Consider the following 21,283-nt stretch of genomic DNA (forward strand, 5'->3'; position numbering starts at 1 on the left):
ACGGGGCTCCGCCCCCGCGCCACCATACTGAGTGTGGCGCGGCACTGGGCGCCGCCATGTTGGGAGCGGCACTTCCGCCCCACGTGCCCCCGGCCACTGGAGGCCGCCATGTTGGGAGGGGCGGGGGGGGGCAGATCCCAAATTTACGGGCCCGGAACGAGGGAATTCTCAAATCAAAGAGCTTGGGGGGCTCAGACCCCAAAGAGGGGGCGCCTGGCAGTGCTCAGAGGGGACCCAGATGGTGTCTAAAGCCCAAGTGAAAGTGCCCAGAGGGGGTGAGACCCCAAAATTCCACGGTTCTAAGGACGCTCAGGGAATTCTGTTGGGACACAAAATCCATCTGGAGGTGGCCAAAGGCGGGTCTCATTCCCTACTCAGACACAGCTCAGGGTCCCCCCACGACACCAAATAAACCTTCCGGAACCACGAGTGCTCAGCTTTTCCTAATAGTTTAATTAGATTTAATGATTTATTGCTCATCTGCGAGGATTAATATTGCATTCATTAAAAATCATTCATATACAAAATAAACCTCTCCCTGCTGCTGCCCCAGGCCCCCCCTGCCATGGCTTGTCCAGACACGGAGCCCTTGCGCCCCAAAAGGGTGGGAAAAGGGGGGGGCCAGGATTCCCAAATGGGGGAGAATCCTGGCTCCTGGGAAAGGGGGGATGCTCCTGCTCCCAGTCCATCATCACAGACGCCGTCCCGGCTCGCTGAGCCCTCCCAGTGAGGTTTGGGGGGTGGTGGAGGGGAATGTGATCCCCAAAATCTACAGGGAAGGCGAGGCGGGTGATCCCCAAAATCTGTGGAGCGACCCAGCAACATTCTAGGAGGAAACCCGGCAGGGTGGGAAGGGGATGAGAGGGGGGTGATCCACCTGCACCTCTCCCACCCCCCTCCTGTCCCCCACAGCCCCGCAAATTCCCCGGGGGATCCCGGGGATGGGGGAAGGAGCAGCTCCAATCCCGGGTTCCGCAGCATCTCCGTGATCCCTGTACCAGGAGAGGCCGGAATTGGGGCTGTTCCCGCCCTCCCCGGCACTGGGGCAAGGACAGAGGAGTTTGGGGAGGAGAAAAAGAGCCAAGAGAAACCTCCCGGGCTTGGAAGGAGCGTCTCCCACCCCCAGGAAAAGCTGCGGGAACGGGGAAGGAAAATGTCAGCGGGGGTGAGGTGAGGAAGGGGCTGGAAAACACACGGGAAAGGGACTGGAAAACACTTGGGAAAGAGGCTGGAAAACAGCTAGGGGAGAGCTGGGAGGGCCAGGACAGGGAGCAGAGGGCCCAGGGTGTGGGGAAGGCTCATCTCTGCATCCAGCTGGAAAATAATTAGGGAAATACCCCCCAAAAAACCCCCAGGCCCCCTGAACAACCCCCCCCCGCCCAGTGCTTCCCATTGGGAGACAGGAAAGCAGCCACATCCTGGGAAACATCCCTTAGACATCCCCTTGGAACATCCCCACTCTTGAAAACAGCTCTGGAAGGACTGAGAAGGAAAACAGGAAGAAAAAAAACCAACTAAGCAAAGAAAAAAATGGTTTAAAACTCAATTAAGGTGCAGTTTGGCTAAAAAAAAAAAAAAAACAAAAAAAACCTGGGAGAGATGAGGATAATGCTGGGAAAAGCGACCCCCATCCGGATTCAAGATTAGCACCCTGAAAAAGCTCCCCCCCGGGCCCAGGTGGCCACCAAAGCCGGGTCAGTGGCCACCAAAGCCGGGCCACGTCGGCACAGGGGCCTGGGGACCCCCCACCCCATTCCAGGCGTCCTGCAGGCTCCGCTCTGCTCCCGGGAAGCGCCCGGAGCAGGGATCTAGCAGCTAAAACTGGGCTCTTTAAGGCAATTTAGAAGTTGCAGAAATTCCACACAAAGAAAGAAAAGAGAAGAGAAGGAAAACGGAGCATCTCCGGATCCGCAGGGAGACCAGGGTGGGAAAAAACACCAAAGGAAAGCAAAACAAACCCGTTGCTGCGGGAATGAAGTGCCCTGGGAACAGCAGGAAAGGGAAAACCTCTCCCAAAGCCAGGGCTGGGAATCACAGGCTTCAGCACATGGAAGCAAGAAGCAAATGCCAGGTTTGTCTGGTCAGGTCAGACTGAGATGTGATGGTGGGAAAGGGGGAGGAAAAGAAATCCTGGCCTTGAAACCACAGAGAAATGTAAAAACAGGAAAAATGGCTTCGGGGGGGGGGGGGGGGAAGGAACAATAAAAAAAAAGGTAAACCAAAATAAAAATGATTTTTAAAAATAATCTCTCGAATGTTGCCTTGTGTGGTCTGGTCCTTCTGGGAATGGTCCATCAGTATCTAGGAGAGAAGGGGCACAGTGAGGGCTGGAACACAGATCCTGGGAGCTGAGGCTGTGCCAGCGCCAGGGGATCCCAAATCATGGAATTCCAGACTGGTTTGGGTGGGGAGGGACCTTAAAGCTCATCCCATCCCACCCCTGCCACGGGTAGGGACACCTTCCACTATCCCAGGTTGCTCCAGCGTGGCCTGGGACACTTCCAGGCGTGGGGCAGCCACAGCTTCTCTGGGAATTCCATCCCAGCCCCTCCTCACCCTCACAGGGAAGAATTCCTTCCCAGTATTCAGTGGGAAGCCATTCCCTGTGGCCTGTCCCTCCACCCCTTGTCCCCAGTCCCTCTCCAGCTCTCCTGGAGCCCCTTTAGGCACTGGAAGGGGCTCTCAGGTCTCCCTGGAGCCTTCCCTTCTCCAGGCTGAGCATTCCCAGCTCTCCCAGCCTCCAAATCAAAGGTTCTCCAGCCCTCGGAGCATCTCCGTGGGCTCTCTGGATTCACTCCAGCAGCTCCACACCCTTCTGCTGCTGGAGGCACATTCCAAAGGCCTGTCCCTGTGGGTTTGGAGGTGCTCCCAGCCCTCACCTGTAGTAGTTGGGTTTGAAGGGCCCGTTCTTGTTGAGCCCCAGGTACTTGGCCTGGTCGTCCGTGAGCTCTGTCAGGTGGGCGTCGAACGAGGGCAGGTGCAGGCTGGCCACGTACTCATCTGGGAATGGGGCAGGGAAAACGGGATCAGGGGGACCCACACCCCCCTCACAGCCCAGGGAGCTGAGGGGGAGAGTCACCATCGCCACCATCACCATCACCCCCCCCGGAGTCACCACAACCCAACGCCTGGAGCAGAGCTGAGCCCAAGCCTGGGCTGGATGTGCCCCCAAAGGCACCAGGCTGGCATGGAAAACCCTGGAGAAACCCTGGGGAAGGGAGCATAAGGAGAGGGGGTGCCTCCCACGCTGCGGGACACCGAGGGAAATAAATCAAACCACCCCCACTCATTTCCAAGTTGCTGCCTCTGCTGGTTTCCCTGAACTCCTTCTCCCTCTGGAAGTGTTTCCCAGCCCTGGGGTGAGTTTTTTCCTGACATCTCACACAGCTGGCGCACAGAATTCCTAAGGAATTCTTCACTCACCCATCTTCTTGGGCAGCAGGTAAACGTCCTGCTTGTAGCGGCCCTCGGGAGCATTGTAGAGCTCAATCAGAGCCAGAGCCTGTGGAGAGCACAGGGATAAAATTTGGGAATGCTCAGGGACAGCCCAGGAACACCCAGGGATGGCCACCAGCCACGGCAGCACAGGGACAGTGACAAGGATTTGGGAGCCACAGGGAGGGCACAACCATTTCCAAGGTGCCCTGAGGGAAAGGCTCCCAGCTCAGGGCATGGCCAGAATCCCTCTGGGAAGGGGGTCAGGGATGAGGGGATGACGAGCTGTTTGTAGCAGCTGGGAAAAACCCCATGGAAAAACATGAGGCTGGAGGACAATGGAGCAGCTCTGCCTCTCTTAAACCTCTGAGAGCTGCTGTGCCACGAGGGAAGGGGGGATTGCCAGTCCCTGCATGTTCCCAGCCCTACCAGTGTCCAAGTTCCCAACCCCATCAATCTCCTCCTTGTTCCCAGTCCTACCAATCCCCTCCCTGTTCCCAACCCCACCAGTCTCCCCATGATCCCCGTCCTACCAGTGTCCTCCAGTCCCACCAGTTCCCTCCATGTTCCCCATCCCACCAGCCTTGCTTTGAGGTAAGCCCTAAACCTGTTCTAGGGGGCTTAAACCTCAGCTGGGGGAGTTTAAACCTCAGCTGGGGGAGTTTAAACCTCTGCTGGGGAGCTTAAATCTGTACTGGGGGGCTTAACCTGTGCTTTAGGGGCTGAAACCTGAGTTAAAGGGGCTGAAACCTGTGCTGGGGGGCCTAAACTTGTGCTCGAGGGGCTCAAGCCCATCTCCCAGCCCAGTGGGAGATCTGTGTCATTCGAAATCTGTGCCCTTTCAAAGCTCTCCCAAAACTTCCTGCACCCAAAACACCAAGTTCCCACCACCATTAATCCACCCCAGGGAAGAGGTGGTTCCTGTGGTATTCCAAGGCCCCACCCCAGGGTGCTCCCAAAGCATCTTCACCCCTGAGGCCCCCCCTGGGTACAGACCTGAGTGGTGGCTGTGATGGAGAGGACAAAGGTGGGAACTGTGGAGCAGCTCAGGTTGAGCAGCCGGCCCTGGGGGAGAGCAGGAGTCACCCCAAATCCAAACCCAGCCGACATTCCAGGTGGGATTCACCTCCACCCCCTCCCGAGAGCCACTTTTGTGCCCAGAGCATCCCAGTTGTGTCCCAGCTCCCACCCCAACCCTGAGCTTCAAGGCTGGGGAGTGTTGTGGTCCCTGGAAAAGCCAGTCCCTCCCTCCTGCCAGAGCAGCTCCAGTGGGAAGAGGAGCCGGATTCCTGCCTGGGAATCCCTGGCAGAGCTGGAGCAGGTGGGTTTGGCTGAGGGGTCTGACAGACCCAGCTGTGGGTGCGTGTGGGACAGGACACACACCCCCGCCTCAAGAAAAGGACGGAAAAAATAATAAATAAAAAATAATAAATACAATAATAAACCCTTTTCTGAGCCCTGAAGCTCCTCCCAGTGCTTTTCCACCTGGATAAACCCATGATTTCCCACCAGGAACTGTGGCCCAGCTCCTCACACACCTCAGCCAGCAGCACCACCCGCTTCCCATCGGGCCAGATGACGTGATCCACCTGGGAACGCACCCGCTCCCAGGTCAGCTCGGGGGTCCTCAGGCTGGTCTGCAAGAGGAGGAGGGAGAGCTGGAGCCACGGGAGGAGGAGCGGGGTGGGACAGCCCGCGGGGCTGAACTCACCACGTCGATCTCGGTGTTGGAGTGGCCCATGTTGCAGACGATGCAGCTGTTCTTCATCCGGTCCAGGTGCTCCCGCGTCACCACGTTCTTGTTCCCTGCAGGAACAGCAAAAACAAACCCCCTGGGTTCTCATTCCATGAACTCCAGCTGGAGAAGCTCAGCTTGGGGCAACATCTGATGAACTTCCCACCAGGACGAGGCTCCTCCTGGTCGGGGCAGCAGAGAAACATGTGGGACAAGTGCTGTCATGGGATGTCCTGAGCTGGAAGGGACCCGCAAGGATCAGCAACCTCTGGCCCTGCCCAGGACACCCCAAAATCCCACCCTGTCCCTGAGAGCGTTGTCCAAACCCTCCCTGAGCTCTGGCAGCCTTGGGGCTGTGCCCACTGCCCTGAGGAGCCTGGGCAGTGCCCAACCAGCCTCTGGGGGAAGAACCTTTTGCTGAGATCCAACCTGAACCTGCCCTGACACAGCTCCAGCCCTTCCCTGGGTGCTGTCCCTGCTCACACAGAGCAGAGATTGGAGCTGCAGACCCCAAATCTTTGATCTTTTGTCCCGTGAATTAACCAGGAGACCCCCAAATCCCCTCAGGACACTGGGATGTCCCTCCGCCCCGGGACATGGGACTGTGGCCAAATATCAGAGGGGGGAGGAGGAGGAAAAGCTCTCTCCAAAGTCCAGCTACTGCTCCTGGAAAATAAGGAGCACACAGCAGCAAAGTGTCCTTGGGAGTTGCCTTGGGAATGACTGCTCCAGCCTCCTCCAGCCCTACCTGTGCAGGTGATGACCACATCCACCTGACGGATCACTTCGCTCAGCTTCACCACCCGAAATCCATCCATGCTGGAACAAACAGGGAGAGAGGGATCACAACGAGCAGGAGAAGCCTGTTCCCTCCCCACCACAGGCCAGGAGGGAACCCAGCAGCTCCAAACTGCTCCTGCCCAGCCAGGGAACCCTCCACCCCCCCAGGGCAGTGGATGCGTGAGGAAGGGCTGTGCAGTGGCTGTCCAACCTCCTCCACACACCTCACACCCCTCAACAGCTTCTACCAAAACAACCAACTATGGAAATATTTCCCACTCTTGATTCCAGTGTTTTATACGTTGGAAATACCTTTTATTTCCAAAGGAGCAGCCTCCCCAGGCCAGCCAGGGAACACCTTCTGTGTGGGACCCGCACCCTGAAACCCACCCCGTCACACCCCAACAAAGGGTTTATTCCCCAAAATGACCCCCAGGTCATCCTGGCTCTGTTCCTGCCTCTGGGAAGGGTTTGGAAGGGGCTGAAGAGCAGATGGAGAGACGCTGCCAGGCAGCAGGGAACACCTTACCAGGCCTGGAGGGCGCAGATGGGGTCGATCTCGGTGACGTACACGATGGCCCCCAGGGCCTTGAGGGCAGCACAGCAGCCCTTCCCCACCTGCAGAGAGCAGCGTGAGGGGGGCACAGCGGGGCCACAACCCCTTCCTGACCCATCCCAGCCCGGGACATCCTCATCCCAACCATCTGCCTGGTGCCAGGGGCAGCTCAGGATGTACCTGGAGAGTGGCACAGCTGACACAAGCCCAGCTCCCCCCTTCAAGGCTCCCAGCTTCCCACTGCCAGAGGGCAGGGTTAGATGGGATATCGGCAGGGAATTCCTCCCTGGGAGGGGCTGGGATGGATTTTCCAGAGGATGCCCCATCCCTGTAAGTGTCCAAGGCCAGGTTGGATGGGGCTTGGAGAAACCTGGGATAGTGGAAGGTGTCCCTGCCCAGGGCAGGGGGTAGAAGCTTTAAGGTCCCTTCCCACCCAAACCATCCTGGGATTCCATGACTCTGGAGCCCCTCTGCTCTGGACTCAGGTTGGGAGAGCTGGGAATGTTTCCCTGGAGAAAAGAAGGCTCCAGGAACACCTTGGAGCCCCTTCCAGTGCCTAAAGGGGCTCCAGGAGAGCTGGAGAGGGACTGGGGACAAGGGATGGAGGGATAGGACACAGGGAATGGCTTCCCACTGCCAGAGGGCAGGGATGGATGGGATATTGGGAAGGAATTCTTCCCTGTGAGGGTGGTGCTGTGGCTGCCCCATGCCTGGAAGTGTCCAAGGCCAGGTTGGATGGGGCTTGGAGCAATCTGGGATAGTGGAAGCTGTCCCTGCCTGTGGCTCACGAGGTGAGCTTTAAGGTCCCTTCCAACCCAAACTATTCCAGGATTCCATGGTTCTATGACTCCCTTGCTTTGCAGAAGTCCAGTAAAACTCAGGAGAGGCCCTGGAGACAACGACTCCCAGCACAACTCCCAGAGGCCGGCCCAGAGCCCTGGATGAGAGCCTTGGTGGGGCAGAGCTGGGCTCCACTGGTGCCTGAATAAATCAGGGAGCGAATTCCTGCTGGGAAGAGCCTTTGCAGCTCCTGCCAGGCCCCGCTCAGTGTGGGAGGACAAACACCCACACAGACATGCACAGATGGAGGGAAGGTGGCAGCTCCCTGCAGTTCCAGGGCAGAATCAGTGACAAGCCTGTGAGATGATCCCCCTCTGCCAGAACATTACTCCCAGGAAGCTGCAGCCTGTCCCTGCTTGGTGAGAGCCAGGCTGGAGCTGAACTGGGGCCAGGGACAGCAGATGGAGCCCCGTGGGGAGCTGTGGCTCAGCCCAGTGTTCCCAGCAGTGTCAGCTGTGCAGCCCAGCTAATCTGCAGCAAACTGGGAAACCTGAGCCCTGATCTCTGTGAGATTTCCCTGGTAATCACTCCCCAGGTCGGATCCGCTCCTTCTGGCAGGGACAAGGGCTCTTGGCAGAGGGAAGTGGCGGGTGCTGGGCTCAGGGGAGGCCAGCACAGCTCACGGAACTCACCTCCCCATAACCACAAACCACCACCTGCTTCCCTCCAAACATCACATCCGTGGTCCTCTTCAGGCTGGGGGACAGAGAGAGACCCGTGTTGGGATGAGCCACCCCCCAGAACCAGGCCCTGCAGGGCACAGCAGAGCCTGAGCCCCGCTCAGGAGGAGCCGGAGCCAAACCCACCCGTGGGAAGTGCCAGGAGGGGCAGGGGGACTCACCCATCCAGGATGGATTCCCGGCAGCAGTACAGGTTGTCGAACTTCTGCTTGGTGACAGAGTCGTTCACGTTCATGGCTGGGACACACAACTTCCCAGCCTTGGAGAGCTGGTACAGCCTGGCAGAGGGCACAGGCAGGTCAGGGCAGGCGGCAGCAATCCCTGAGGGATGTCCCTAAGGATCAGCATTCCCAAATTCCCCACCTGTGCACGCCAGTCACGCTCTCCTCCACGATCCCTCGGATCTTCTTGAACACGCTGGGATATTTCTTATAAACCCAGTGGGTCAGGTCCCCACCATCGTCCAGGATCTGGGAAAAACACAGAGCAGTCAGGCCTCCCATCGGGAAAAGCACTGGCTGGGGACAGGATGGGGGAAAAGAGGTGGAGGACGTCTTGAGGCACTGCCGGAGGGCCAGGACTCCTGCCTGCAACTCGGGGTCTCCTCCCACCACGGAGGGTTCCTTACCCCTGCGAGGAGCTGCGGGATCCCAACGGGATTTCCTGCCTCTCCTACTGCTCTGCAGCCTGGACATGTGAGCACAGGCAGCACTAACTAACCCGGCTGAGCTCAGCACGGCACAACATCCATCCTGGAAGCAAACGGGAGAGGAGAGGCTGCGGGAGCTGCACGGACATGGCCTGGGGACCACGGCCCAGCAAGGGAGACATCAGCCCAGCAAGGGAGACATCCCAACTCTGGGAGAGAGGGGTGGGATCTGAGCAGCTGGGAGAGCTCCCACAGCGGGAAAGAGGTCCCGTGTTTCTTGGCTCACAGCAGCTCCATCAGGAGCTGTTCCCATGTCGTTGGAATGTGCCAGCCCAGGGAATCATCCCTGCAGCTCCATCAGGAGCTGTTCCCATGTCACTGGGATGTGCCAGCCCAGGGCATCATCCCTGCAGCTCCATCAGGAGCTGTTCCCATGTCACTGGGATGTGCCAGCCCAGGGCATCATCCCTGCAGCTCCATCAGGAGCTGTTCCCATGTCATTGGGATGTGCCAATGTCTCTGCAGCCCCATCAGGAGCTGATCCTGTGCCTTTGAGATGTGCCAGCCCAGGACATTGTTCCTGCAGCTCCACCAGGAGCTGTTCCCAGCCCAGGACATTGTTCCTGCAGCTCCACCAGGAGCTGTTCCCAGCCCAGGACGTTGTCCCTGCAGCTCCACCAGGAGCTGTTCCCAGCCCAGGACATTGTCCCTGCAGCTCCACCAGGAGCTGTTCCCAGCCCAGGATGTTGTTCCTGCAGCTCCACCAGGAGCTGTTCCCAAGCCTGAACATTGCCTTGGCAGCTCCCAATGCTCCCATGGCCACTCCCAACCCAGCTCCAGGTGTGGTTCTCCAGGCCCCTGACTGGAAGCCCCCCGGGACGGCAGGACAGCCCCAGGAGCGCGGGAATGGCAGGAGCAGGAGCAGGAGCAGGAGCAGGAGCAGGAGCAGGAGCAGGAGGAGCCCTCACCATGTTGGGCTGCCAGCCGTCCACGTTGACGCAGCGGTCGATGCACCACCAGAAATCATCCTCCGACTCCCCTTTCCAGGCAAACACGGCCACCCCTGGAAGAACAGGAGCATCCCTGGCACCTCCTGGGCCTGGCAGAGCCCTGTCCTGCTCCGCCAGCTCCGGGAAAACACGGACACGGGGGCAAGGGCCGTGCCAGGGTCACAGCACAGCCAAGGACAGGGGTACACCTGCCCATCCCTCCCGAAAAGATACTCCCTGAAAATAGTAATTCCCTAAAAGATAAATATGAAATGAGAAAAAAAAATTATAAAATAAATGAGATTAAAATAAATAAAGAATAAATAATAAATAAATAAAAAATAAGATTAAAAAAATGAGAATAAATGCATAAAACTAAAAAAATACTGTTAAAAAATAATTATTAGGATAAACATAAATTGAGTAAAAATAAATAAGTAAAATAGTATTAAAATTAACAAATAAAAATTAAAATAAATGATAGGTAATAATTAAATAAAAATAAAATAAATTTTCATTACAATAATAATAAATAAAATACTACTAAAATAATAATAAATAAAATACTATTAAAATAATAATAAATAAAATACTATTAAAATAGATAAATATAAAAAGAAAATATTAATAAAATAACTATTAAAATAATAAATAAATTACTAATAAAAATTAAAATAAATTATAAATAAATAATGATAAGTAAATAGCTAAAATAAGATTAAAATAAATAAAAATTAATTTAAACAAATAAATAAAATACACACAATTAAGACAAATAATAAAAATAAAATATTTTATAAAAGATAAAAAATAAAATAAAAAATAAAATAAGCTAGGCATAAATAAAAATAAGCTAGGCATAAATAAAAATAAAAAACCCCAAAATAAATTAGATAAATAAACATAAAATTCAAAACCATGAATAGGAAATTCCCTAAAAATGATCCCCTAAAGCAGCTCCCATCACTCACCAGCCTCTGCCAGGGCAGCAGCCACCTCGTTCTGTGTGGAGTAAATGTTACAGGCGGCCCAGCGGCACTGGGCACCCAGGGCACAGAGCGTCTCGATCAGCACCTGGAACAGGGACACAGGGAGACAGGGATCAGGGAAACAGGGATACAGGGATACAGGGATCAGGGATACAGGGATACAGGGATCAGGGATACAGGGATACAGGGATACAGGGAGACAGGGATCAGGGATACAGGGGCACCCAGGGCACAGAGCGTCTCGATCAGCACCTGGAGAGGGACACAGGAATCAGGGATACAGGGATACAGGGATACAGGGATCAGGGATACAGGGATCAGGGATACAGGGGCACCCAGGGCACAGAGCGTCTTGATGAGCACCTGGGAACAGGGATACAGGGATCAGGGATACAAGGATCAGGGACACAGGGATCACGGATACAGGAATCAGGGAAACAGGGATACAGGGACACCCAGGGCACAGAGCATCTCAATCAGCACCTGGGAACAGGGGCAGGGATCAGGGATATCGCAGGGATAGAGGATATCCAGGGATCAGGGATATCCCAGGGATCAGGGATACCACAGGGATCAGGGATATCCCAGGGATCAGGGATACCACAGGGATCAGGGATACCGCAGGGATCAGGGATATCCCAGGGATCAGGGATATCCTGGGATCAGAGATATCCAGGGATCAGGGATACCCCAGGGATAGAGGATATCCAGGGATCAGGATACCCTGGGATCAGGGATACCCTGGGATCAGGGATACCCCAGGATCATGGAAGGCCTGGGGCAGCAGTGACAGGCACAGGAACCGATCCCAGATCAGCTCCTGGGGAAACGCTGCAGCAGAACCTTCCCAAAATGTTCCTGGAGTTCTGAAGGTGCCTCATCCCTTTCCCAAGGCTGGGATTTTGTTCCCCAGGGAACAGTCAGGCTCTCCCCGGGACTCACCGCGGTCTGGGCCGTGATGTGGGTGCAGCCCACGATCTTGGCTCCAGCCAAAGGCTTCTCCCCCTGGGCTCTTTTCCTGAGTGAAATCAGAGCAGACATGTCTGCAAAAGGAAGAGAGGGGTTAATGCCGGCTCCGTCCGGAGCTGCCGGAGCTCCTCTCCCATTTTGGGCTCTCCCAGGATCCCTCCGGCCCCACCATCTGTGCTGGAGCTGTTCCACGGCCCGAGAGCAAACTCCCCGTGCCTGGGCTGTGCCAAACGGGACCAACCACGGGGTCATTTGTCCCTTGGCCACGCCAGGAGAGAGGGGTGGGCCTGGCTCTGCCCCGGGAGGCACCGGGGACAGCCACAGCCCTCGGAGCACCTAAAGGTGACCCCGGAGCTGCCACACCTCAGGAGCTGCTCCAAACGGGCCTGGATTACCCCCCCTTCTAACGGGAGAGCAGTGCCATCCAATCACCCCACTGGACATGGGAACTTCCCACGAGCCTCATGGGAAGGGCTTGGGACTCCCGGTTTCCATAAATATTCCAAGATCCTTGTCCACCCAAAGCCACCAACATTCAGCCCCGCAAGGGCTCGAAAACGGCTGTGACAGGGCACCAATGTCTGCTGGCACACCCAGCTCTTCCCTGACTGATCTGAGGGGGAAAACAGGCTCTCCAAGGCTGGAGCAGGAGTGGGAATCCCCAGGGCTCAGCTCCTCCCTGCAGAGGGCCCAGGGCTGCCCCAGATCCCATAATCCCAACATTCCAGCCGTACCTTGCTCCGCGATCTCGATCTCCCGGCGCCCGAACTCGGCCTGTTTGATGTTCTTCACGCAGAAGTTGCTGCTGCCCTTGGAGTTGGTTTGTTGTTTCTCCCGGGGGGACACCTCGTCATCGGAGCTGTCTGTGTAGGATGCAGCTACCCCAGAGAGGAGAGACCTCAGAGCTCAGCCCTCCCACCCCTGCCATGGGCAGGGACAATTCCCCCCCGCCCAGGTCGCTCCAAGCCCCGTCCAACCTGGCCTTGGACACTTCCAGGTGTGGGGCAGCCACAGCTTCTCTGGGAATCCCATCCCAGCCCTGCACCACACTCACAGGAAGGATTTCTTCCCAGTATCCCATCTAACCCTAGCAGTGGGAAGCCATTCCCCCTTGTCCTGTCTGTCCATCCCTCGTCCTCTCCAGCTCTCCTGGAGCCCCTTCAGGCACTGGAAGGGGTTTGAAGATCTCCCTGGAGTTTTCTCTCCCCCAAGCTGAACACCCCTGGCTCTCCCAGCCTGTCCACCCTCACTGCTTCCCCCTTTGGGTGTGGGATGGATCCCAGTGTGCCCTCCCTGGCTGGGGACAGACCCTGGTGGGAGCTGGGCAGTCAGGGAGGGGCTCTCTGAGGTGTTTTGTGTCCAGCAGCACCTCCAGCTCCGATCAGGACTGAGCAGTCGGGGCAGGGCTCGCTGTGGGGTGCTGGCCTGGAGAGCTGCACTCCAGTTTTCCAGTGAGGAGAGGGATGGAGTTCCACATGCTGCTGCAAGAGCCCTGAGCTCCCTGTGCTGGTGGGGGGAGTGTGGGATGGAAGGATCTGCCCCTGCTCAGGACAGCTGGAATGCCAAAGAAACCCTCTGGTTAAAAGGAAGGGGGGAATATCTTCTGAATCCAGGTCTTATGAACACAGGGACCTCCCATCCCTCAGGTTTCTGCTCTGTTTCCCTTCCCAGCTTTCACACATGGCTCAAACTACCAATCTCCTAAGGAAGGCCAACATCCTGAAGGAATTTTGCACTCCTGTTCTCTATGACAGCAGAGTTATCAAAAAGTAATCAATGCCTGAGCCTCGGGAACCATCCCCTCCGTGTCCAAGTGCAAAGAGCGGCACCAATCCCGCCACGGGGTGTGAGCAGCACATTCCCAGTGGCACCAGGGCCGGATTTGGGATATGGGACATACAGGGGCAAGGACCTGGCACCTACCAGAGCTGTAGCTGTCTGTGGAAGACTGGGAGATGGAGCGGGACAGGGAGCGCCGGCCCGTCTTGGTCGGGAATTTGGTGAACTCCTGCATGTCATCTGCAAACTGGATTTGCTGGGAGCAAAGGGAAGAAGTGCTGGATCAGGGGGTGACCCTCAGGGCATGACACCTTCCGTGGCTGCCCATGGATCCCTTCAGTCCACCTGGGCTGCCCCAGTCACAAAAATTAACGTCACCAAACACAACAAGGCTGCAGATCCCAAAATCCAACCCCTCGATCTGGACCCTCTGCCTGATCCAACTCGAAAGTTAAAGCAGGTCTGACACAACACCTGAAGGTGAAAAGAGCATCCAGGAACCTCCCCTTTAGCCCATTCCCAGCTCCAGGAGGCTCCTTCAAGGGTCACACTTGTCCAACCCAAATCCATGCCCCGATTCCGCCAGATTTCTGCCCAAAAAATTCAGCAGCAAGAAAGCTGGGACGGTCCCAGCAGATCCCTGGCGCTTCCAGGCTCCTCCCCAGGAGCAGAGCATCCCCCAGGTTAAACACACGGCACATCCTTCCAAAACTGACACCGAAACCTGGGCAGGAGAGAACATTTCAACAAAGAGAAGTTGACATTGCATTGGCTTCCACCCTCCTCGGCAGGAAATGTTTCCATTGGAAGAGGATCCCCCAAAAGAGCCACCCCTCCTTCCTTTCTGGGCCAGAGGCAACTCCGGGCTCCAGCACTTCCACTGGATCAGCAAATTTAACTCATTAAAAGAGGGGGAAATAACCCAAAACTGCTGCGCTGTGTGAGGTGCAAAGGGACTCACTGCTGCTCCTGCCAGGGAAAGACAACGGAAGGGAAAGGGAATTAGGGAAAGCACCAGGGAATCCACCCTGGAGCCCCCTCCTTGGAATGCTGCAATGCAGGAGAGACCCCAACAGAGAACCCTCGGATTGTGTCTCTCCAGGATTTAATTTTGCCACTTCCCAGGGATGAGATGTCGTGGCAGGAGCGGGATTCACAAACACCCCCAGGAGACCTCGAGGGGATCCCGGATAAACCAAGAGGATGGGAAGAGACAGCCCACAAGGGCCTCCAGGAGGGGTTTCCCAGGCCAGAGCCATCCCCAAAACTCCCTGAAAGCTTTGATGTGGGAAACAGCCTTGGAGAGGAGAGGAATGAAAGGATTTAGTTGGGATGATCCGTTCCAGAAAGGAGGAATCTGAGCAGGGGAGGTGCAGCACCAGCATGGCTTTTTGGGGTGGAAAATGGAGCCATGGATCCTGCAGAATCCCAGAGGATGGTCCAAAAGCAGTGTGGGATTCCCTCGGGAGGGGACACAGGACGAGTGGGATGATGTGGGACTCCAGGAACAGCCCAGCATGGATCAGATCCACCACCAGACAAGCATCCCAGGCTCCTGCTGAAAGGTTTCCAGCCAGCTCCTCAATCCTGGACATGGATCTGCTTCCCAGACCGGACCTCCCAGCAGATTCCAGTTGGATTCTGACACTAATTGCTTGAACTTGTATCAGTGGAAGGAATGGGAATGCTAAATGGAGTTTGGAGGTTTCATTTCCCAACTGTTTGAGGTAGTTTGGTGCAGAGGGAGGATCCAGAAGGAATCACAACCCCCATTCCCATGGGAGAGCAATGGGAGGATCCAGAGGGCACCACAACTCCCATTCCCACAGGAAAGCAGAGAGAGGATCCAGAGGGTCTCACAACTCCCATTCCCATGTAGAGTAGAAGGAGGATCCAGAGGACACCACAACCCCCATTCCCATGGGAGAGCTGGTGGGATAAGAGGGGCAGAAGCACTTCCAGACAGGTACCAGCAGTGTCTCCACATTTCCCAACAAGGAATTATGTTTCTTGGATCAATCCTTCCTGGACACTGGGAAAGGGTTGTGCCACCTCTGTGCCGGAATATTCCTGGTGGGCATTTCCAGGGAGGGAAAAATATCAGCAATTCCAGGACAAGATTCCCATCCCTTCACACCAAGCTCTTCCTCTGGCAGCTTATCAAACCAGAGGGAATAAAACCTCCGCCCATAAACCAGGTGCTGGCATTGGAACAGCCTCAAGTGTCAGCTGGGGAATTCCCTCCAGCTCTGGGAAAGGTTTCTCGGGAAGAGGTGAATCCAGGAGGGAAAAATGAGACAAGGCACAGACAGCCCAGGGTGCTCCAGCCCAGGGTGCAGGTCTGTCTGTCCTGGGTGTGGCAATCCTGGGGTAGGGCACTTCCCGGCAGGGAAATACGCTGCCTGGATGGTTTCCTGGAGCCAAGTTTGGGATGCGTTGGGAAGGAGAGGATGGGGATGGAGGGCTGTTGTGCTCCCTGATCCCACAACATCCACAGGACGATCTGCCCTCAGCCCCTCAGAGCACCGGCCGTGGGTGCTGAGCCAGCTCCAAGGCACAGCCCCCCTCCAAGGAGAAACAGCCCTTGGGGGAACACGGGAATGGTGGGATCGGATCCAAGGGGAAAGCAAAACCCCCGAGTGCTGAATCACCCCCAGTAATCCCAGCCGGGGCTTTACCAGGCTCAGCCCAACTCCCCAGCTTAGTAAAATCTGCCCTGGCTAAAATTATCCTCCAACACCACGGGCAGCTCCCGAGCCCAAGCAGCCACGGGCACATCCAAGCCCTGGGAGACCGGGCCGTTCCCGCAGGGCCGGCAGGGAGCGGAGGGAGGCCGGGAAAGGCTCCGGAGCAGTGCGTGACCGGAGCCCCCACGTGCTGCAGCTGCATTAAGGAGGCAGAGCAAATCTCCTAATCCCTGGGCTGTCACCGGGATCGGAACGAGCGGCATTCCCGGCCGGAGGCTGCGGCTCCGTGTGCTCTGGGAATCGCATCCCCAACCTCATCCTGCTGGAAGCGGCTTCTCCAAGCGGGTGGAGCACGAGGCTTTGAGAGCAAGAAAAATATTTTTTGTCCCAGGAATTCGTGGCCAAGGAGGGAAAACAAGGCAGGACCCACTTCCCTGCACAGGAATGGAGCCGAGGGGTTTCCAGGGTCACTATCCTGGAAAAGGAGGAGATGTGGATAAGGGGCTGGGGGACCCAAACAGGCTTGGAACAGCAGGGATCTGGGGAGGTGTCCTGTAGGAAAACACCAGGATCCATCATCTCCCGCCAAGTTCTCACAGGGCACTGCTGCTCCCAGTCACACCTCCAAGCTAGGAGGATACTCTGATCCCTTGGGAAAGCTGGAGCCACCGTGTCATTCCCACGTGGATCCGGCACTTCCCAGCAACAGATGCTCGTGTTCAGCTCAATCCACCCCTTCCAGAGCTGGAGCTGAGGGAGCATCGGCCCTGCTGGTACAGCCCCACATCCCAAAAAGGGCCCAAATGAGGCACCAGGGACCCCTGGATGCTCCCAACACCAATCCCCTTGTCCAGCTGCACTGTCCAGAGCACCTCAGACCTCCAGGAAGCTGAACAAGGAGCTGCAACAGGCTCCTGCCAGGGTTCTAAGGACAGATTCCGTGGGAACAGAGCCCCAGAGCAGCAGCAGTGTCCCAGCACACCTGGCCTTGGCTGGTTAATGATTATGGCACAGGGAGGGCAAAGAGATTCCAGGGGGGACTGGCACCCTCGGCTGGGTGTGCCATTCTCCACAGCACCTTCCCAAGCCCAGACACCAAGATCCCAAAAGCCCAGGATCCCAAGGACTTTCCCAGCAAGTCAGCCCAGAGAGCAGCTTTTGGGGCTGACAGAGTTCCACCCTCTGGCTCTGAGCTCCAGAGGGATTTGTACACGCAGCTGGATTTACAGACGGTCTCGGTGTGTCCCTCTCACATGGGAACAGCCCCACTTTCATTTTAAAACTGATTTTAACACTCCTTCCACTCCCAGAGCAGCTCCAGAGAGGCTGTTGAGCTCCTCTGCTGTGCTCCACATCCCTGATTCCATCCCAGGCAGCCCCGGGGGACAGCAGGTTGTGGAAGGAGGGTTTGGAAAGCATCCACCAGCTCCCAGCTGACCCAGCTCAGCCAGGCACAGGCTCCAGAGAGAAAGGACACGTGCCGGGAGCAGCTCCAGGCTCCATCCCACCATCCCCAGGTTTGCCTCAGCAACCCCCATTTTTAATTATTGGTATTTCTTCCCGGGGACAACGTGAGTGTCGGCACATCCGGAGCGGGGGAAAAGTGCCCTCCCAGCCCCTGCTGTCCTGGATGATGGGAAGGGGGGACAGGAGCAGGCTCCACACGTCACCCAAGGTCAGCAGGACCCCCCTAAACCCCTCCACACTCCGGAGTTTCACATCCAGGGACGTGAGGACACGGCGCAGCCGCCCAGGGGCAAACAGCAAACTGGGAGCAGCCCCGGAACCACCTGGCAAGGCAGGGAGACTCCAACCCACTGCTGCCCTCCTGGAAGGATCCAGAGTCCTGGGACTTCTCCTTCGGCTCAGGACTATTCAGAGCAGCCAGTTCCCCTTATTTAACCTGTCCTCCCAAACACCCCCCTGGCAGAGCTGGGGGGGCACTGCCGGGTGCCCAACGCTCCCTGACGTGACCTGTCTTTTAAGTCCATAATTTCTTTGTCATTCCTGGGAATTCAGCCAGATTAGGAATGTTCTACAGCTCCAATGAGCATCATCCTCCTCCTCCTCCCCAGCCCCACTCCCACACGAGGTGGGAGCAGCACTCAGATCAGGGCTGGGTTTTGCACTCCTGGGCACCTCCGGGTTTCAGGTTCCAGGGATTTCTCATCTGCAGAAGGACCTTTTCCTCCTGGGAATGCTGTGGTTTTCCCAAGAAGGAGCTGGGTCTCTAAAGGACAAGTTGTTTTAATCCACTTATTTGCAGAAAGGAGGCACCCCAGGGGCTCTTCAGTCCCCTCAGCAGAGGAAAAAAACACCCAGATAATCAGGATTTTTCTCCTTTCCAGGTCAGAGAGAGGAGTGGAGCCGGTTCCCTCGTGCCACCTCCTCCAGGAGGGCACAGACCCTTCCAGGATGCTTCTGCCACAGTCACCCACGCTTCCCAACCAGAAGGAAAGAGCCATTCCTGAGGACACCCTGCCCCCTTTCCCCCTTGGCTGAGGGGCTGAGGCCATCCCAGCTCCCAGGGTGTGTTCCCTGTGCTGGCCCCGGGGCTGGCACTGCTCCCGCCGGGCCGTGCCAGGGCACCGGGTTTGTTTAGAGGATTTGGCTGCCCTGTCCCCTCAGGCCCCCTCTGTCCCATTTCCAGGCTGGAAGAGCCAGCCCCTGTTCCCACAGGATGGGGCTGGGAACAGGGGACACCCGGAAGGACACAGCTCCTGCTCCATGACCCCACAGGACATGGATTTTGGGGTGGGAAGCAGCAAGGAAGACAGAGATGCTTTTAGGGTTCCTCTCCTGAGGGCTTACCCAGCCTGGAGGGGTATTCCTGGATCACAGCATCCCTTAAGGATGGAAGGGAAGGACAAGCCAGGTACTCAGAGTGGAGGGATGGGGGATCAGGATCAATAAGGCTCCAGCTCACCCCCACCCCAAACCACTGCCAAGGGGAGGGGTTTGAGGGGGATTTGGCCATGGGACTCAAACCATCCCCTCTTCCCACTTCCAAGTGAGCCAGAACACACCTGGTATGACACAGGGCTGCAGGAATTCACAGGGGCTGCGGCCCAGCCATGGAAGAACCACCACATTCCCAGTGCACAGCAGCAAAGGATTCCCAGGCAGAGCCCAGGGCCAGGGCAGTGCCCACCCCTCCAGCCCCAGCATTCCACAGGGATGCAGGGGGAGCAGGAGGGGGGCTCAGCAGGCGTCTCCTGGTCCTCCACAGCCTGGGCACTCGGGATCTGGGCAGAGCTGGAAGTGGCACAATCCCCAGGAACAGGACCTGCTTCTGCTCCAGGCGTGGCCTTGGCAACAGGAGAACTTTCTCCTGGTGGTTCTCCCAGCTGGGAGAGGAAACCTCGAGTGCTTTGTTTGGACAACACAGGGAAGGGGCTGCTCTGGGGAGGGAAGCACGACCAGTGTGGAATTCAGTGCTCCTGGATCTGCACCTCTCCCTCCAGAGGGTTCCCAGGGCAGGTTGTTCTCCCTGCCTGGCACACTCCCTGAGCAGGAATCGCAGCCAAAGCTCCACCTGGAAACCTCTCCACTGCTCCCAACAAGGAAATAAAAGGACATTGAGGTCCTGGCAAGGCAAACTGGCCAAGCCCTGATCCCAACCTTCATCCTCCAGGGCCAGGGAAGGGCTGGTCGGGGAAAAAAAAAAACCAACAAAACAAACCAAGTTTCTGTGAGTCCAAGAGGAGAATTAAAGACTTCCACACAAATCCCAAAACTCAGCAGAGAAGAAGAAACACCTGGAAAGAAATGGATCCATTCCAAGGGTTAACAGGCTGGAAATCACACCAAGACTTCAGTCATGGTGGGAATCCCTGTAAATGCCAGGAAAAGGAAAAATAAACAGAAGAGGGATTCAATAAAAGAGATGAGATCTTGAGTGTTAAACAGTAACTGGGAATAACTCCAGGGAACAACTCCTGCCCTGTGAACACCTGGAGGTCAAAGGTGGGATCCAGCAGGAGCAGAGGGAAAGATCCCCACCAGCAGATAAGGGATCCAGTCCTTGGACTGCAGGAATGGAGGCAAAGGCTTTAATGGAGAGGGATAAACCCTGGGACACAGGGAGAACTCCTGGGACACAGAGGGAGAGCTCCTGAAATATATAGGGAGATCTGGACACACAGGGAGAGCTCCTGGGACACACAGGGAGAGCTCCTGGGACACACAGGGAGATCTGGACACACAGGGAGAGCTCCTGAAATACATAGGGAGATCTGGACACACAGGGAGAGCTCCTGAAATACATAGGGAGATCTGGACACACAGAGGGAGCTCCTGGGACACAGAGGGAGAGCTCCTTCCTGGCAGGACCAGCAGAAGTCCAACCCCTGAGATCCCGATGGGCAGTTCCTGCTGTGCCTCCCCAGTTAACCCCAGGAACTCCAGGGATGCCCAAACAGCCACTGGTTTAAGGACCTCCCAGATTTCTCCCCTCTGGATTCACCCCCAGGGCCCAGCGAGGGTTTGGGCAGTGGGATAACTGGTGTTAACTGGAGTTACCACGCTGGGAGTGTTGCATGGACAGGACACAGGGAATGGCTTCCCACTGCCAGGGAGCAGGGTTAGATGGGATACTGGGAAGAAATTCCTCCCTTTGAGGGTGGGGAGGCCCTGGAATGGATTTCCCAGAGAATGCCCCATCCCCAGAAGTGCCCAAGGCCAGGTTGGACAGGGCTTGGAGCAACTTGGCCTAGTGGAAGGTATCCCAGCCCATGGCAGGGGTGGAACTGGATGGGATTTAAGGTCCCTTTCAACCCCAACTATTCCATTATTCCATGACTGTGGGTTAAATCACTTCCAGCAGCTTGTGGGGCAATCCAAGGACTGGCAGCTGTGGAGCTGGAATCCCATGGAAATGTGTTTGTGTGTCAGAGCTGAGAGGGAATCAGCTCTAATTAGCATCGAGTTTTAAACTAATTAGAAAACTCCTCTTCCAGCACAGCTGTGGGAGACCACAGGAACGCTGGGAAGTGCTGTCAGAGGGCTCCTGCAGCAGCTCCACATGGTCTGAAGGGAGGCTTGGCCACAGAAAAACCCAAATTGCAAACCCCAACCCCCTCCTCCACAACCCTAAAGCAGCCCCTGTGCTTTGGGGGAGGAATTGTTCTCCCTGTGTCCCACCTGCCTCCTTCCCTCCCCACCAACTGCCTCTCAAATCCCAGCATTCCAAGATG

The 21,283-nt window shown here is 56.3% G+C and overlaps 1 protein-coding gene across 3 annotated transcripts in view; it reads right to left on the bottom strand.

Annotated features, from left to right (window-relative positions):
• Positions 1-433: 433 nt before the first annotated feature.
• Positions 434-21,283, bottom strand: part of AHCYL1 (adenosylhomocysteinase like 1) — a 28,047-nt gene continuing 7,197 nt past the window's right edge. For 2 of the 3 annotated variants that reach the window (XM_064635719.1, XM_064635722.1), the window contains exons 2-17: positions 13,546-13,657; positions 12,357-12,500; positions 11,596-11,696; positions 10,636-10,738; positions 9,644-9,738; positions 8,390-8,496; positions 8,188-8,304; positions 7,979-8,042; positions 6,480-6,568; positions 5,919-5,989; positions 5,147-5,241; positions 4,974-5,072; positions 4,432-4,500; positions 3,424-3,502; positions 2,880-3,000; positions 434-2,301 (exon numbers count right to left, since the gene is read on the bottom strand). In XM_064635719.1, coding sequence (XP_064491789.1) covers positions 2,295-2,301; positions 2,880-3,000; positions 3,424-3,502; positions 4,432-4,500; positions 4,974-5,072; positions 5,147-5,241; positions 5,919-5,989; positions 6,480-6,568; positions 7,979-8,042; positions 8,188-8,304; positions 8,390-8,496; positions 9,644-9,738; positions 10,636-10,738; positions 11,596-11,696; positions 12,357-12,500; positions 13,546-13,657 — 1,473 coding nt within the window. In that variant the 3' untranslated portion in view covers positions 434-2,294. Of the gene's footprint in view, positions 2,302-2,875; positions 3,001-3,423; positions 3,503-4,431; positions 4,501-4,973; positions 5,073-5,146; positions 5,242-5,918; positions 5,990-6,479; positions 6,569-7,978; positions 8,043-8,187; positions 8,305-8,389; positions 8,497-9,643; positions 9,739-10,635; positions 10,739-11,595; positions 11,697-12,356; positions 12,501-13,545; positions 13,658-21,283 lie in introns of those variants that run through there. The other variant, XM_064635721.1, reaches the window with a different exon arrangement.

The sequence above is a fragment of the Pseudopipra pipra genome, chromosome 25, assembly GCF_036250125.1.
Source record: "Pseudopipra pipra isolate bDixPip1 chromosome 25, bDixPip1.hap1, whole genome shotgun sequence".
Taxonomy (NCBI): domain Eukaryota; kingdom Metazoa; phylum Chordata; class Aves; order Passeriformes; family Pipridae; genus Pseudopipra; species Pseudopipra pipra.